Source organism: Centropristis striata, chromosome 7 (genome assembly GCF_030273125.1).
Source record: "Centropristis striata isolate RG_2023a ecotype Rhode Island chromosome 7, C.striata_1.0, whole genome shotgun sequence".
Lineage (NCBI taxonomy): Eukaryota > Metazoa > Chordata > Actinopteri > Perciformes > Serranidae > Centropristis > Centropristis striata.
In genome coordinates, this window is record NC_081523.1 from 8,830,458 (window position 1) to 8,846,670 (window position 16,213).

Below are 16,213 nucleotides of genomic sequence, written 5' to 3' on the forward strand. Positions count from 1 at the left end.
TCTCCTGCAGTGGACACCATGGCCTCCACTGTCTCCATGCGCAGCTACTCGGTGCGTCAGCCGTCCTTCTCCAGCATGTCTGTGAGGGACAGCGGACGCAGCATCCGCTCCAAGTCCCCCATCTCCATCGGCACGCTGTCCCTGTCCCGCTCCGTCTCGATGGGCAACGGCCTCAACATGCTGGGCTCCAGTTTATCGTTCAACGGCCTCGGCATCGCCGCCAGCGACAAAGAGGCCATGCAGGGCCTGAACGACCGGCTGGCCAACTACCTGGACAAGGTGCGTTCCCTGGAGAGGTCCAACGCCGAGCTGGAGGTGAAGATCAAGCAGCTGATGCTGGAGAAGGCTCCAAAAGGGCACGACATCGACGGGATGATGGCCCAGGCACATGCCATCGGGCAGGAGGTCAGTGTTTGTCTATAAGAACTCACTTTGCAGAGAATTTCTTTCAAGGTGATTTGATGGCACCTACTGAATTTCTCGACCTGAGAAAAATACGTGTGTTGAAAAGGGTTAAGTCTATAGTATATGTAAACCTTGTTGACATGTTAAATATTACCTGATGAAGATGATAATTAATGGTGTGCAGCTTCTCAGATTTTTTTTTTTGTTGCTTTTTTGTCTACACACCTGACACTATATTTGGATGTCCTCACACTATAAACTCATTTGAAGCACTTTGATTGCAAGAAATACTTTTGAGATTGTTTGATAAAGCAGAAGTCTAACTTTCTGATTTTATCTTAATAGAAACTAAGACCTTTTCAAAGTCGACATTATCCTTCAAAAACAAAAAGTCCTCCAAACCCTATGCCCACATAGGTCCTTGATTCCTAACCTCTAATACGACCCACAGGAGCGTTTCCTAAAATAGCGCCCCTACTGGTTGCAGGAGATCTACACGTCATGTCATACCTTATCGTAACAGTTTTAAACACATCATTAACAATGTGAAAGTCATAGTTACGTTCGGTTGGAAGTACATGTTTAGGCGTCGCAAAAGATTGTTAAATATTTTGGCATAACTACTAGAAGTGAGGAGTGGTGTAAAGCGATTTAGACATCACGTAGCTACACATAAGAGATGAAGAAAAACTTATGTGGTCCATCTTGTTATTAACTGACTTAGTTGAAGGCAGTGTTAAGAGATGAAGCATAAAGGTCGTGCAGCACGATGGATTTTAATGTTCTGTTTGTAAGAGCTTGTAATAAAGAGAAGATTCTAACTTCCCACCTTTTTCCCTGCTCAGGTGAGAAAGAAGACGCTGGAGAACGCTCGTATCATGCTGGAGATTGATAATGCCAAGCTGGCGGCCGATGACTTCAGGGTCAAGTGAGTGTCACACAGAGGTTCCTTTCTTTTACTTGCCTGTGAGTGTTCACATGGGAGCGCCAGACTGCGGAGCAATGTGAATAAATGACCTTTATGTCAGGCTGCGAAATCAGAGCCCCATTCCCACGCTCAGGCACCCGCAGGAGACGGAGATTGCCATCAGCGAGCGCAGGATGTGATAGATTGTGCAGGTCAGAGAGACATCGTCAGTTTCTGAAGTTCCGAGTTGGCAAAGTGAAGCTGAAGGAAAGGTGCTGGAGTCAGGAAACGGCCGCCCACTGCTGGTGTTTTTCACAATGTGTTGCTGGTATGTTCTGTGGCCTGGTGTGAAGGAGCGATACATCAATTGGCAGTGATTTATGGTATTAGCAGCAAAGTGCATGTGTACCTTACATGCAGATCTTTGCATGAGTTTGGATGGTATTTTTCACACGTGCGTATCCACTCTAGGGTTGCAAGACATTGGAAAAAACTGGCGTTGCAATATTTGTTTTTCTGCAATATAAATTGTAATATAAATATGTAGCCCACAGGAATGTTCACAGGGCATGCTGCCCCGGAAGAAATGTTTGGACATTTTTAAGTGAAACACAATCAATTGTGTACTTTTACAGCAAAGCCTCCCACACTAAGCAAATGTCCCCTGACCCATCAAATTTCACCACCAGGACTCTGTGGACCCCATTGGTTAAGAAATGTGAATATATTATGTGGGAAACACTGGATTAGACCATGGAAGATGACAACTGTGCAGAAGTTTTGCTTTAGTGTCAAGCAGCAAAAAAGTTGTAGAACGAGGTGTTTGAGGTAATTTGCCTTACTTGAAAAGTTATATTGTGCAGAACTAATACACTCTGAGATTAGTTCTGAATTTCATGCATCTTGTGCTTGTTTATACATTGCCCCAGTTTCATGACTTAAGGTATATGTACTTCTCTTTATATGCTACATTCTACATTTTTTCTTTTTCTCTTAATGTAGTGGGATAAAAACTACTACATTTTCCCTGAAATGTAGTAGTTTTTATCCCACTACATTAATATAATATTAAGATTTTCAGATTAAGATTTTACGTACAAAATAATCTGATGTTTTGTTATAAATTTAACTCTGCAACATTTATTAAGAAAAATTAAAATTAGGAAAGTAGCTTCACCATGACAAACCACAACAGTCAATTCAGTTTAGTTTTTAAAGTCAAACATCACAATTTTAACTCAGGACAGCACAGGACACACTGTCTTTAAACCCTGAGTAATACAATCCAATACACCTCTATACTTACAAATATTACATCACCATGTGTTTTTTTGTGACTGAAATGTAATAAAAAATACATAAGTGACACAAACTCAGACTAGTGTTGCACATGCTCTCTCTGCTAGAGACCTACTTTACTCTTATTTGAATTCTCCGCTGTGTTTTTTCTGCAGATGGGAGGCGGAGGCCACCTTGTGCCAGTCTGTGGAGCGAGACTGTCAGGCTCTGAAGAGAGCAAAGTCTGACCACGACCAGATCATCGCCACTCTGCGAGGCGACCTGGACAGCCTGAAGGAGGAGCTCTACTTCCTCAAGAAGAATCACGCCGAGGTGAGATCCCTGCCGAGGCGAAGGTCACGTCAGACATGATCAATGAGTGTTTACTCGTCAAGATAATCACTTTACACGTTGTCGAGTGAAGTCTTGTTTAAATGAAGGATGTCTTTGAAGCACAGTGGGTTCTCTGAGCTGCGTGAAAGTCAGTTTCCTGCATCTTGATATGATTAATATCATCCGGAAACCACAGAGTTGTTTACGTTCAAGTTTTTTTCCGTTCAAGCCACATAGTGGCAGAAGGTTAAACAGTATTCAGTATCTGAAACATGATAATGTGAAGTATACTGACACGCCCTTTTTTCTTTGGAGTCGTGGTTCTTCAAGGAGTATTTGAGCCCATCCAGCCACCGGGATTATGTGTGTTTAGACTTAAAGGTGTGGTATCCAGGATGTGGACTGTTCACTTGACTGTAGACAATACCGTTTGTTCATTTGAATGTTTATCTTTCACATGCTTTCAAAATTAAGAAAAACAAAGGAGCTATTCAGGGTGAATCAAAGCTCAGAGCACCATCAAAGCTGCATCATCAACTTGTTGCAAATATGAATATGAATATTCTTTTGTTCTTTAAAACTTTTTTTAACTGTAGTTATTTCAAATACCAATATTTTACTTTAAAAATGTGAACAGTTGGAAAAAAGATGCATTTTTCAAACAGGAGAAGGGCTGAAACAAGTACTTCAGAAAGCTTTTGTTTTAATAATTCTAGTGCAACTTACTGTCCTGTTCTCTTGTTTCAAGCTGCAGAAATTCCTTCTTGACCATCTTTAAAACAAATACCCTCACTATCTTTAACTTGTTTAAATTAAATAAAAACTCAATCGTATATGTAATATATCAAATAAATCTTCACCCAAATATCCCTTTGTTTTAGCCAAGGGAGTTAAGATGTTGCAGCATTAAACACAGCTTTTTCCTTTCCCCTCTTCAAATTATGACAGGAAATGAGTTTGATGAAGGCTCGCCTGGCCAACGAGCAGGTGAGCGTGGAGGTGGACTCTGCTCCGGGTCCTGATCTTGGGGCCATCATGGCCGAGCTGAGGGTCCAGTATGAGGGCATCGCTCGCAAGAACAAGGAGGAGGCCGAGGCCTGGTACCTGAAGAAGGTCCGTCACTGCTTCAATCTGCTCTTATCTGCTCTTTTTATGAGATATTATAGACTATATACTGTACATTATATTGTCTACTGTTTTGATGTGTGTGCCTACAGTTGGATGCGATACAGTCAGAGGTGAAGGAAAGCAACGAGGCTTTGCGTTGTGCCCAGAGTGAGCTCAGCGAGAGACGGCGTTTCCTGCAGGCTCTGGAGGTCGAACTCGACAGTCTTCGTAAGCAGGTGCGTTACCTTATAAACACACGGTGCAGGGGTGTCTGAACATGTGATCAGCTGTACATAATCACCCGTTTCTCCAGGAATAATATTAACCTCTCGGTCAAATATCTAAAAGCCTCATTTGAGCGTCTCTTTCTTATGGAGATTACTTATCGAGTTGCATACCATTCCTCTGCTCCGTCCTCACCTCCTCTTCTCTTCTGCACACATGTTATCTATAGGTTACAGCTGCTTTCTCCTTGTCAGCGAAGAGCTTTTAGCAGCACAGTGTACACAGCAATTTCATCCTGCTCCAATAATCAATCAGAGTGACAAGACGTAGAGTCAAACAAACCGATGTTTTGTCTGTGTCCCCGCTACATGTGACTACAGGTCAAACAGCATGTAGAGCTGCTCAGTGGATGGATGTTCTGTATAATTCATGAGTGTTTGCCTAAAAGTGAGCACACAGTATTGAATGCAGAGATATTACGGTGCTGACAGTCTCTAGTATCTGGTTGAGTGGTGAGGGGTCGTGAACTGATGAGCTCAACATGTAAACATATAAAACACTACTGGGTGGTTCAAACTCTACGGGAACTTAAAGCCATCCACATCATTGTTGACCTTTAGATTATTCTACTATTTAAAACCTCACTTTCAACTTCTTTTACGATAACAATGCATCAATGACTTTGTAATGTGATAGGAGTCGCTCATTGTGTCAAATCCACCCAACCCTTAGCTCTACGGAGCATTTTTGCTGTTTTGATCCAGTGCTGTATAAGCGTCATTTGAACAAAAACATTTTTTATAAACCCCCTATATGTTAAAACAACACACACAAGTAAGTGACTAGCTGTTGATCATATTAAAGCATTTACCAGCAAAGAACCAGATATTTCCTCAGAAAACAGAGATGAAAAAAGAGTGAATATTGGATTTGTGAATTTTTCAGGTGGCCACAACATGCAGATCCTTAAAAGTGAATCTAAAACTAAGACCATAGTTGTTTTTTTAATGTCTTAAATCAATCTTTTGAAGTCTTAAAAATGCTAAGACATTGAAAGGTTTTCTAAATCGTTTTTTTTCTGATATTGCATCGTAAAATCCAATGGCAAAATCTAACATTTAAGGTATCATTTAATAAATGCAGTAGATGTGATTTAATAATGTTGAACTGCCACAGAATTATCCTGTAATATCCTTTAATGTTTGGAGGTAAAACTAAAGAATTAACAATAGGTCTGTGTCACTGTACGTCGTTTTGTAATGTATGAAACTATGTAGGACGACTTGTTACCTACTGATCACTGATGATGGTTCATGTTCTGTTCACAGGTGGGTGTGTTGGAGGGAAACCTGGGAGAGACGAGCCACAAGTACTCAGTGGAGATGGAGCGTCTTCAGGCCACGCTGACTCAGCTGGAGGACGAGCTGTCTCAGCTGCGTCTGGACATGCAGCGCAACAAGACCGACTACGAGCAGCTGCTGCGCATCAAACAGAACCTGGAGATGGAGATCGCCACCTACAGGAGACTGCTGGAGGGCGAGGAAATGTAAGAGAGATGGGGAAACATCAATCATTCATTTTTCATCATCATCTCAATGTAATTATCGTAAATATGCATGTATTGTGCGCCCCAATCAAGTTTGTCATTTTGGTTATTTATGGCACACATTTACTCACTTTCCTGCCGAAATTTAAATGACAACAGAGTAAGCATATTTACCAAAAATGTGTCTTTTTTTGTATCACATTAAGTGAACCTGGTTTCTGCTTATTAAGTTGTCATATTCTTTTGTCCTACAGGGTGAAAGAAATACCTCCACCTCCTAAAAGTAAGCTTGTTTTCTGTTTTTTTATGCCATGTATAAAATCTACTCTACACTTCTTTAACAGGGTCCTGAAGCAAATCTTGAAGGTCACTTGTGTTGTTTTTGTGACCATGTATTTTTCGCTCTTATCAGATCCAGTGTCTGTATCGAATGATCACCATCAAAGCCAGATTTTCATGTGGGCAAAAGTGAGATTCTGCAAAAGTTAGGACGGGATCAGATGACAATGTGCTTCAGGAGCATCCGATCTTTTCCTAAATTTTGCAGACTTTCTCTTTTGTCCATGTGAATTCGTGTCTCGGGTGTGGCCGCCTGACACCCACAAAGAATCTGATAAGAACAGAAGCAGAAGTTGACAAAACACTGCACCAAACAAACGCTGATTCACACAGTGAAAACAACACTCGCTGACATTCGATCGCTTCTCATTTTCATTCATCCAAAACATTTTGCATGTGTTGTGTTTGGGGGAATTCATGGCCCAAGTTAAAATATTAGATTTCAGTGCATCCTCATAAACTCAATACAGCAAACTAATACTAATGTAGATAAGGTATTTTATGTGACGGCTGCAGTGGCTGTATGTTTTCAGTCTGCCCTTTTGTTTGTGTTGTGTTGTAACCCGTTCCTCTGGTAGTCCATCACAAGTTTTGCTGATATTCAGCTTCAGGTGATTGTCGCTGTACCAAGTGACAAATCTCAAACCAGCTGTCTGGAGACAGCATGTTCCTCAATATAGCGATGACTTTCATTAAGCCAAAAAATACATTAAATACCTTTTTATTTAAATTTCTACACTACATGTTACATCTGCAGGGACATGACTGACCTTTAAAGTTATTTTTGCTGCTCCATCAGACAAAATTCAGTATTTTTTCCACCAAATAGTTTTTTAATTTATTTGTGACTAACCCTGTTGTGGTTCTGTGTCACAGAAGACCCTGAAGTCAGGACCAGGAAGATTGTAAAAGTCGTCACTCAGACGATGATCAACGGAAAGGTGGTGGACGAGTCCAGTGAGGTGGAGCAGATCGAGGAGCAAAGAAAGAAATGAGCCAAAGTGTGTGAAGAGAAAAAAACTAAGTAATGTGCCTTTAACCCAAAGTTTGGATCAAATCTGACCACAACCTTCTTATTTCATGTCTTCCTTATTGTGTGTCATGTTTTAATGCCTTAATCTTGCCAAACAATACACTGAAAATAGATGAATAATAACTTCAACCTGATAATATAATAGTAATTTTGAGCCGCATGATATATTTCTGTACATATGATATCACTAAAATGTAAAAATAAGTCATAATCATGATTTAGTGATTATATGAACTGGTGGAATAGTTTAATACATGTTCAAAGATGCATCTGTAGATTCTGCTGAATTTTTACATTAATCTGTTATTTTAAATCTTACTACTGTAACTTTTTCTGGGTTTTTAACAACATCTCACAGTCTTCCTCTGTAGATGGAAATATCATCAAAATGAGAAACATTCAGAAAAATATAGGTCAATATGTTTGTTGGTCAAGCTGCTGTTTTCAGGTCCAGCTTTCACACTCATTTAATTTTAAAGGAATAGTTTGTCTTTTTGGGAAATACACTTATTTGCTTTATGGCAGAGTTAACATGGATCAAAAGAATAATGCACTTGGTTAGCTTAGCTTAGCATAAAGACTGAAAACAAAGGTAAACTGCTAGCCTGGCCCTGTCCAATGCTACCAGCACCTAAAACTTAGTAATTAACACATTATATCTTGTTTGTTTAATTCATACAAAAAAGTGTATATATTTATGCTAATCTGAGCTCACTAGCTGCTGACTGTCGCTTTATATGTGCACAGACATGAGAATAAATATAATTGATAATAAGAGAATTTCCCAAAATGTTAACTTATTTCCTAAACGTCCTGATTTACAATATATCTACTATATGTGCATGAAAGTCTCACTGTAAAATGATGGGTGTGTTGTAATGTGCTGTAGTCCTGTTGTAAAATGAAACAAATCAACCAAAGCAGCTGTACAGTGTCAATAAAAACATGTGTTTAAAAAGAATAAGTGTGTCTTTACATTTTCTAAGAGACATTTCAGCTCAAACAGAAACTCTGACTGATACTCGAGGAACACAATGGGATGGAGGAACAATGAAACATATGTTTCTGCACCAAGAGGGCAGAAACTAAAAAAACCTACATACAGTGGTTTCAGGTGACGGGCTTTTTGTGTACGTGAGTGTTGTGTTTCAGTGTGTTTCTGTGAGTTTTTGTGCACATTTATGTACAGCTTAGAGGTAACTGTTGGAGAATAAAGTCACTAAAAGCTGAAAATGTATTTCAAATGTTAAAGTGAAAGAAGACAAAAGGCCAAAACTAAAGACTGTAGTAATAATGTGAGTAAAAGCTGTTGTGCTAACGTTCTGGGTCACTGTGATACAAGAACAAGTATAACAAGATTATAACAAGAATGAGATTATCACTGAAGTGTTCTATAGTGTGTTTACAGTGGTGGAGTGTAACTAAGTACATGCATACGTGATAAATTAACAGTCTATTAAATGTATCAAATTGTTAAAACAAATATAGGCATTATTGAAAAAAAACAAATAAATAAAACAACCTTTGTATGACTTTCCTTATCTCCCCCTTTTTTTGTTTATTTAATATTTTTAAATTTAGTTTATTTTGCAATTACTGTGACACTTTTTTGTTTTTGCTCCCATTTTTCATGAGCTGAACTCAAAGATCTAAAACTTTTTCTATATACTCAAAATAACCATTTCTCTAAAATATTCACAGATCTGTCTAAATCTGTGACAGTGAGCACTTCTCCTTTGCAGAGATAATCCATCCCACCTCACAGGTGTGGCATTTAAAGATGCTGATTAGACAGCATGATTATTGCACAGGTGTGCCTTAGGCTGGCTACAATAAAAGGCCACTCTAAAATGTGCAGTATTTATTTACTTCTGTATAACTTTTTATGCATTTCTTCTTTATTATACAAAGTTAAATGCTAAACTGCATTTCGTTGTATAAATACCTCTACTCTGTGCAATGACAATAAAGTTGAACCTATCTAAAAAAGGGGGTTGTCATTAAAAATGTGTCATGGTTTCAACTTTTTCACCTATTGTTAATACATATACAGAACTAGATTTTATATAAATACAAAATAAATTCCAAAATGAATACATTCATTTATAAACAAATATGAATGATTACGTAAAAGGGAGACTTAAAAAGAGCATAGAAACATATTCATTGGATTCTGCTTTTCTATGGTTAGTTTAGACTCTGGGGATGGAGAGCAGACCGGTTGACTTTATGTCAGTGTGAATATACAATAGATTGTCACTCCAGTGTGAAAAGTTTTGCAGTAAAAAAACATTCTCAGAGTCAAATGTCACTGATTACGTCTCGGTCTTAAACTGCAGCCTCGTCATCAACAGTGAATTATATTGTTTTTGTCACCTTGATGAGAAACTTGTTAAAATCCAAATATAGATGTTTTTCACCAACTATTAAGAGTCTCTAAACCTATTTACTGTCCAGTGAGGTCATTTACAAGATTTACAGTCACACAGAGAAGACAACAGCTTTTTTGTGAAACCCAAAAAGAAGAAATGTGACACTGTAACAGTCCACACCCAATGTTTTCAGAAACAGGACAGCAAAAATGATCCATTCTTTCACTTAATATCACCTCTAAACTATAACATAATCAAACTTTCTGTCAGATTAGATGTAGAATAACCTCTCATGATGCCATTTACTGACCCGATGATTGTCCTTTTAACATCTTCTGTATGTGCTTTGCACCGTCTAGTGATGGTTTGGTGAACAGCGCCTCCCTGTGGTGAAAAGCATGCAGTGCCCCTGCAGAAAAAAAAGGAAAAGGATTTGTCTTACTGAAAGAATCTTGATTTACATCTCAATTTGTGCATAAGAAAACAGATTCAAAAGAAAGGAAAAGGAAAAATACACATGTGAACAGATACACACAATTGTACTTGTAGAAATAAGGTTAATTATGAACATAATTATGATCAACTTGAATATGTAAAAGCAAAGTGGTGATAATATAACCTAACCTCTTATCTTGGTTATTAAATAATAATAATAATAACAATAATAATAATAATAATAATAAAAAATACACACATAAAATAATAATGAAAAATTTTATACAACAAATTTTTGTAAGATTAGTTTTAATAGTTTTTAGTTTTAATAATTTAAAAAAATCCTATTGCCGTCTTATATTATTAATTCAGTAAAATAGGGTACTCATTATATCTTAAGGATTTTTGATTTACGGCCAGCAATAATGAACATATACAGTGTTTTTAATTAATTTAATTAGTAAAAAAAAAAGGTGCTAAATAAACGGCCGCAACACGCATGCGTTAACGTAAAAACCGCCTTTTGTAGTTCATACAATTTTGTAGTCCATAAAGTGATTAATCCTCAGTAAACGATCTTTAGCTCATAAAAACACCAAAACAAAGCTAAAGTCATCATGTAAGTTTAATGTTAACCAACATAATCACACACATTATCATTATAACACATAATCGTGTGTTATTTGTTTAATCTATGTTGTGTAAACTTTAATTTCGTCGAGATATTTTATCAGTTGAAGGGCAGTGAAAACAAGTTGACAAACTAACGGTAGAACTCTGCTAGCTTACGTCGAAAAGATCGCTAAGCTAACTTTAGCTAACCGAAGCTAACGGTTAAATAGAGATTTTACGATGTACTTTGAGATAAACGCGCTTATTTCAGGAATTTAGTTAAAATGACCTGTTTTGACTGACCTGTTTATAAGTTTCTGTTCAGATATTGGTGATTAAATTAACGTTTAAATGTCAGTTTTTAATATTTTTACAGGTCTGAAAACGGCAGTTATTTTTCCACTCCAACGTTCTCCGCTAACAGATTTAAAGCTCTCGACTATGTCTTTGAGGTGAGTTTGTGGCAGTTATTTACTTACCTTAATACGCCTTATTTTAAACTCAATGTATTCTGTATCTCATTTATTTCAGACCACCACCAGTCTAAAAGTAATGATGAACCTGCTGGCCCTGCCAACACCTTACATTACTGGAACCAGTGACCCGTACCCGCACAGTGGGAAAGTACCTGATGACACCTACAGGACCCCGTGGATCAGAGGTACACAGGTGTCCTCATCAAGCTCATAGAACCACTAAAGTTTACTCTTACTACATAGCCAAGGTACTGTAGCACAGTCAATTTGTTAAATAGCTACGACCTTTTTTATCGATAAAGTATGGGATTTTGGTTGTTTCCCTCTCTATTGTAAATGTTTTATTTCTATTTTTAGTTGTTTCCCCTACTGTAGTTGTTTCTCTCCTTGCTGTAGTTGTTTTGTGTCTCCTTTTAGTTGTCTCTCCTTACTGTAGTTGTTTTCTCTTTTTAATTGCTTCTCTCCTCATTGTAGTTGTTTTGTATCGTTTTAATAGTTTCTTGCCTTACTGTAGTTGTTTTGTGTCTCTTTTTAGGTGTTTCCCCTTATTGTTGTTGTTTTGTGTCCTTTTAGTTGTCTCTCCTTAGTGTAGTTGTTTTATCTCTTTTTAATTGCTTTTCTTGTCATTGTAGTTGTTTTGTATCGTTTAAATCATTTTTTGACTTACTGTAGTTGTTTTGTGTCTCTTTTAAAGTTGTCTCTCTCCCCTTAATACAGAATCTTATGAATCTCTTATAAGTTACACAATATACCGGGGAGCCCTCTCATATCTATTTTAGAATAATGTGACATGGACTATTTTTCACTCTTCTTTGTCTCAGTAATGTGAAAGACAAACATGAGAGAATTTCATTAGAAAAAACAGGCATGTAAGTATTTGCGCCATCTCAACACAGAATACCCATATTAATAAAACTAAAATCAATTAGCTGCAGGTAACACTGTACCTAAACAAAATGTTAAAGGCAAACAAGGAGAAAAGGGCTGATTTGAAGTGCATTTCAGAATACACACACACACACACACACATCAAGAGTGGAGTGATTGAATTTAAATAATATATCTGAAAACTTTTCCCAGACCCCACTTTAAGTTTTTTACTTTTCTTTTAAATGTTACAGGAAAGGTGATCCCCACTTGCAAGCTCTTTGTCAGTGATTCTGTACTTGATGACCTGGGAGAAAAAAAGAACCCAGTTAATTCACTAGAAAGGTTCAAAACTCTCTCACTGTAAATCATTATACTCTCATTACATCTTATTGTTTGAGGCGTAATTTTAATATTTATATTTCAGATTTAATGTGACTCTGAGTGAGGTGACAGGAGATTTGGAGATAATACCCAGCTCTAATCCTGACTCACTGAAGGATCTGGACCAGGATGAGTATCTTTGCATTTTAAAGGACTCACAGATCAATAATCCATGTCAGGAATCATTTTTTAAGTGGACAACTGACCATATGGAACATGTAAATGAGAATAAGGGTAAGTCAACGTTCCTATCTGCTCTTTAAGAATATCTGCGACTTTGATTGTCTTTCTCTCTAAAAATATGTTTCTGATCAGTCAAAGATCTCCTCCTGCAAGAGGAGCTCATGGCTGTTGATTACCTGCAACACTTCAAGAGATATTTACCTACGCTGAAAGCCAAACTGTCCCGGCTGCGGATGCTTCCTGTGGCCGACCCTCTGCTGAGCTCAATGGGAAAAACCATCTCTGAGGACGCCATATTCAGGTCCATCATGTTCATCTTCATGCGTTTCATAGTTATGTGATGAAAGTGGTTTTGTCCTACAATCTGCCCCTTAAGGACAGAAGAAGTGACTCTATTGGCTTTATGCTCATTCATTTCTTAGTTCATGTTAAAACCTGTAGCCTGTGTTAAATGGTTACTTTCCCCCACTGCTATTCAGGCGCTGTGCTCCTTATGAAAAACCTCCTGATGTGTTCACCAGTGTCACTCAGGCATGTGCAAACATTCATGAGGAGTTTCATAAAGAGACACTGGTGAAAGAAGAGGTAACTAAAAAGAAAAAAATCCAAATAAATCTTAGTTTTACATTTGAAATTACTTTAAAATGTATTTATTTTTCTGTGTAGTCTCTGCTGTTGCCAGCTGTAGTGGACACTCTGAGTCTGAGCCTAGAATACAGCACTGCCTTTTCAAGCATTTGTGGTCAAATGAAAGTTGCTCCTGAACAGCTGGATGAGCAACTTCTAGTCCAGGATATGCTTCAAAAAGGTAAACAACAGTATATAAGTTAGAGAGGATAAATGACGATCCATAATAGTACAGAAAAGTAAACAGAAAAAGGAGTCACATTTCCCTCAGCTTCCCTTTCAGATGTTTCAGTATCGGTGGATATTTCCCAGTTTGAAGTACCAGAGAACCCTGTGGAGAAATGCAGCATGACTGGAGGCCTGATGGAGTCAGAGCTGGCAGGTGAAACACAAAGAGTTACTTTTTAAATGATCATTTTTTAACTGAAACCTTTTCTGAAGTTGCTGTTCACCTGTGATTAACCTTCATCTTTTTCTAAGGACGTGTGATGCTTCCGACTGATTTGGAGCTGGACGTGACTTTGATGGCGACTCCCAAGACGAGTCAAACCCAAATCTGTCTCTCCACATGTGACCTCCAGGAGGAGGAGTTGCCAGAGCTCTGCAGAGGGTGAGTGATGACCCTGCAGGTTTTCTTGACGTTTACTGTAGTTTATTTTCACTGATTATACAAATAAAGTGCTCAACATTAGGTCAATGTAGGAAAATAAATTGCCCTCATAGTAAAATAAGGCCTTAGTTTAATCATTTTTATTCTCTCAGACATATCCTCTTCTAATGCTGTAAAAGATAAGGTTTAATCCTCTGCATGTGCTAAAGTCCTTGTCTGATATATTTTAATGTAAGAGAGAAAAGCTCTTGTAACATTAATAATTGTCATGTAGATCTCTGGTGTCAGCGAGAGCTCAGAAAGAGATGGAGACGGCTGTTTGGGAGGCAGAGAAGCATCCGACCTTTGTGGCGCGCTTTCTGTTGGCAGGTAAAGGTTTCATTTTGTGGTTAAAGGGGCACTCAGGGAAAATAATTCAGAAATCTGTTTATGTAGATGAAAAACAGTTATGGAAACATTTCCACCTGATACCAAATACTTAAATGAATATCAATCTCAAATGACTACACTTGTCACATAAATGTCAACCTGCATCAGAAATGTTCATGAATAAAGGTTTAAATTAATTGATTCACAGATGCAAAATGAAGGTGTTGAAGCAGAAAAATATTCTTGTGCTTTGGTTTAGTCCTGCAGAGCTGCTATAACTTAATTAAACCACCAGATGACGTTGTTTCTAACAAAAGCAGCAATACAAAAGAAAACCCCAAAGTTTTTGGATCTTGATGGACTAAAAGTCAAGATATCTCTCTCCTCCTGCTGCATTGATTGCTATTAAAAATCAAATGTGCTGTATTTTTTCTGCAGAGCCTCAAATGTTTGAGCCAGCTGTTGACTTCCAGCCTCTGTCTGACGCCTGGAGAGTCATGAAGTCAGAGAACGAGAGTTTCATGAGCGTTGACGACAAACTGCAGTCACAGATGGAGACGGGAGCCTCGCCGGTGTATTTGTGCAGCAGCCGTGAGTTCACAGAGAGCATAAGGGCTGAGTGTCCCTCCACCACCGAGGAAAAGATGGAGGACTTCAAAGAACTTTCACCTGAAAATGAGGACAGTGAGTACTCTGTACTTTATCTTTTGCTGTCAGATAGAAGTGAAAGTGGTAGAGTGAATTTTATGCAAGTATATTAAGTTGTTTCAACTGGACTTGTAATAAAACTATGATTTCAAAGACTCAAGAATTAGTTAATTGTTCAAGGATTAAAAACAGATTGTTGCAGCAGATTCCTGACAAATAATCTCTTCTGGTCTCAGTCACATTCGGATCCATACTGATGACTCGCACAAACACAACTTCGTTACCTCACCTGAAGAAATCTGAAACTGCTGCTTGTCATGATGAAGCTACTGCAGAGGACCTCTTTCTTCAAAAGGAAACTGTTGCTGATACGTCTCAGAACGCTTCACTGATGCATAGAGTCAACACGAACATGAAAGAAGTAAAACCTGCTGCTACCAACAACACCAGAGATGACGTTTCAGACAAGACGTTTTTAGAAGTTGCCGCCAAGTTTTCTGCTCCTACGAACGATGTTAACGCAGGTAGAGACGACCGGAAGAAGGAGCAGAGCCATGTGTCCTTCAGAGACGATCACACAGGTCTGCTGGCTACAAGACGTCCACCAGGGAAGGACCTGGACCCTCTGTCCACCTTCATGAGACTGAGATCTCAGCAGACCAGTCCGACTCCTGCAGCGCCTCAGAGCTCAGCCAACGCTGCAGGTACGCTGTGATGCTGCTGTGGTAAATTTAGCTGAAATTACTGATAGATTGAGCATTTATTAGCTGTTCTTCTCATGAAGCCTCAATGTGATTTTTAACACTGACTCACGCAGCCGTACTTTTAATCATTTTTCTGCTAGTAACTTGATGTTTTGCATGCATGACAAAAAAATATAACATCTGGTGGTCACATCAACTATGTGGGCCCAACATAAGGGAAACACAGAATCAGATTAATGTAACCTCCACATAGTTGCCGTTTTTCTTATTGTTTCTGTATTTTTACAATCTTGCTGTACATGATTGGTAATACGGAGCTTAAACAGTTAGTCAATCCAAAACGTTATTATTCAGCAACATTTTTGATAATTAAAGATTATCAAAAAAAAATTCTTAAGCAAAAATGGCAAAATATCTGGTTCTAGCTTTTTAAAATGTAGTATTTTCTCTCTTTTGAAAGCGTAGTAAAACCTAATGTGTAAACAATACATTTTAACTTCAGACTTCATTATCAGCTCCTGGAACTTGTGATTTGTTGATGATGATTAATGGATAAATCAAATAAATATTCTGCAGATCATTTGATAATGCAAATAATCGCTCATTGAAGTGCTAAGCAGGCTAATTTCCCATTTACATGACTTGGAAATTAAATCATTGTGCAGGAAGGTAGCTCACTACCTAAAATTTTTGTAGTTGAAGATACTTCACTCGTAACTTACGTACTCATGGCCTAATGACTCGATGGTGCAC

At 38.1% G+C, this 16,213-nt stretch overlaps 2 protein-coding genes and 1 long non-coding RNA gene across 6 annotated transcripts in view; 2 read left to right on the forward strand and 1 right to left on the reverse strand.

Moving 5' to 3' along the window:
- krt1-c5 (keratin, type 1, gene c5) lies at positions 1-7,282 on the forward strand. Its single transcript, XM_059336368.1, has 8 exons — positions 1-405; positions 1,251-1,333; positions 2,767-2,923; positions 3,872-4,036; positions 4,141-4,266; positions 5,584-5,801; positions 6,056-6,084; positions 7,017-7,282. The coding sequence occupies exons 1-8, from the start codon at positions 19-21 to the stop codon at positions 7,133-7,135; spliced, it is 1,284 nt and encodes a 427-aa protein (XP_059192351.1). The 5' UTR covers positions 1-18; the 3' UTR covers positions 7,136-7,282.
- On the reverse strand, positions 1-11,194 carry LOC131974176 (uncharacterized). 3 transcript variants are annotated; one of them, XR_009394637.1, is made up of 4 exons: positions 11,072-11,194; positions 9,856-9,954; positions 5,546-5,781; positions 1-485 (listed from the first exon to the last, which is right to left on the reverse strand). It is a non-coding gene; the product is annotated as an uncharacterized LOC131974176 (long non-coding RNA). The 3 variants fall into 3 exon arrangements; XR_009394638.1 differs by having other exon boundaries at positions 5,550-5,784; XR_009394636.1 differs by having other exon boundaries at positions 5,546-5,784.
- Positions 10,507-16,213, forward strand: part of LOC131974172 (protein shortage in chiasmata 1 ortholog) — a 15,248-nt gene continuing 9,541 nt past the window's right edge. Inside the window, exons 1-13 of one of the 2 annotated variants that reach the window (XM_059336364.1) lie at positions 10,507-10,599; positions 10,969-11,044; positions 11,124-11,253; positions 12,190-12,280; positions 12,363-12,553; positions 12,635-12,803; positions 12,982-13,087; positions 13,169-13,310; positions 13,413-13,511; positions 13,610-13,739; positions 14,014-14,108; positions 14,547-14,792; positions 14,993-15,460. In XM_059336364.1, coding sequence (XP_059192347.1) covers positions 10,598-10,599; positions 10,969-11,044; positions 11,124-11,253; positions 12,190-12,280; positions 12,363-12,553; positions 12,635-12,803; positions 12,982-13,087; positions 13,169-13,310; positions 13,413-13,511; positions 13,610-13,739; positions 14,014-14,108; positions 14,547-14,792; positions 14,993-15,460 — 1,945 coding nt within the window. In that variant the 5' untranslated portion in view covers positions 10,507-10,597. Of the gene's footprint in view, positions 10,600-10,968; positions 11,045-11,123; positions 11,254-12,189; positions 12,281-12,362; positions 12,554-12,634; positions 12,804-12,981; positions 13,088-13,168; positions 13,311-13,400; positions 13,512-13,609; positions 13,740-14,013; positions 14,109-14,546; positions 14,793-14,992; positions 15,461-16,213 lie in introns of both variants that reach the window. The other variant, XM_059336362.1, reaches the window with a different exon arrangement.

Excerpts from the sequence above, each read along its gene's own strand:
- krt1-c5 (XM_059336368.1), top strand. The coding sequence starts at position 19 with ATGGCCTCCACTGTCTCCATGCGCAGCTACTCGGTGCGTCAGCCGTCC. Across the intron at positions 406-1,250 it reads CACATGCCATCGGGCAGGAG|GTGAGAAAGAAGACGCTGGA; the intron begins GTCAGTGTTTGT and ends TTCCCTGCTCAG. Across the intron at positions 4,037-4,140 it reads AGGCCTGGTACCTGAAGAAG|TTGGATGCGATACAGTCAGA; the intron begins GTCCGTCACTGC and ends GTGTGCCTACAG.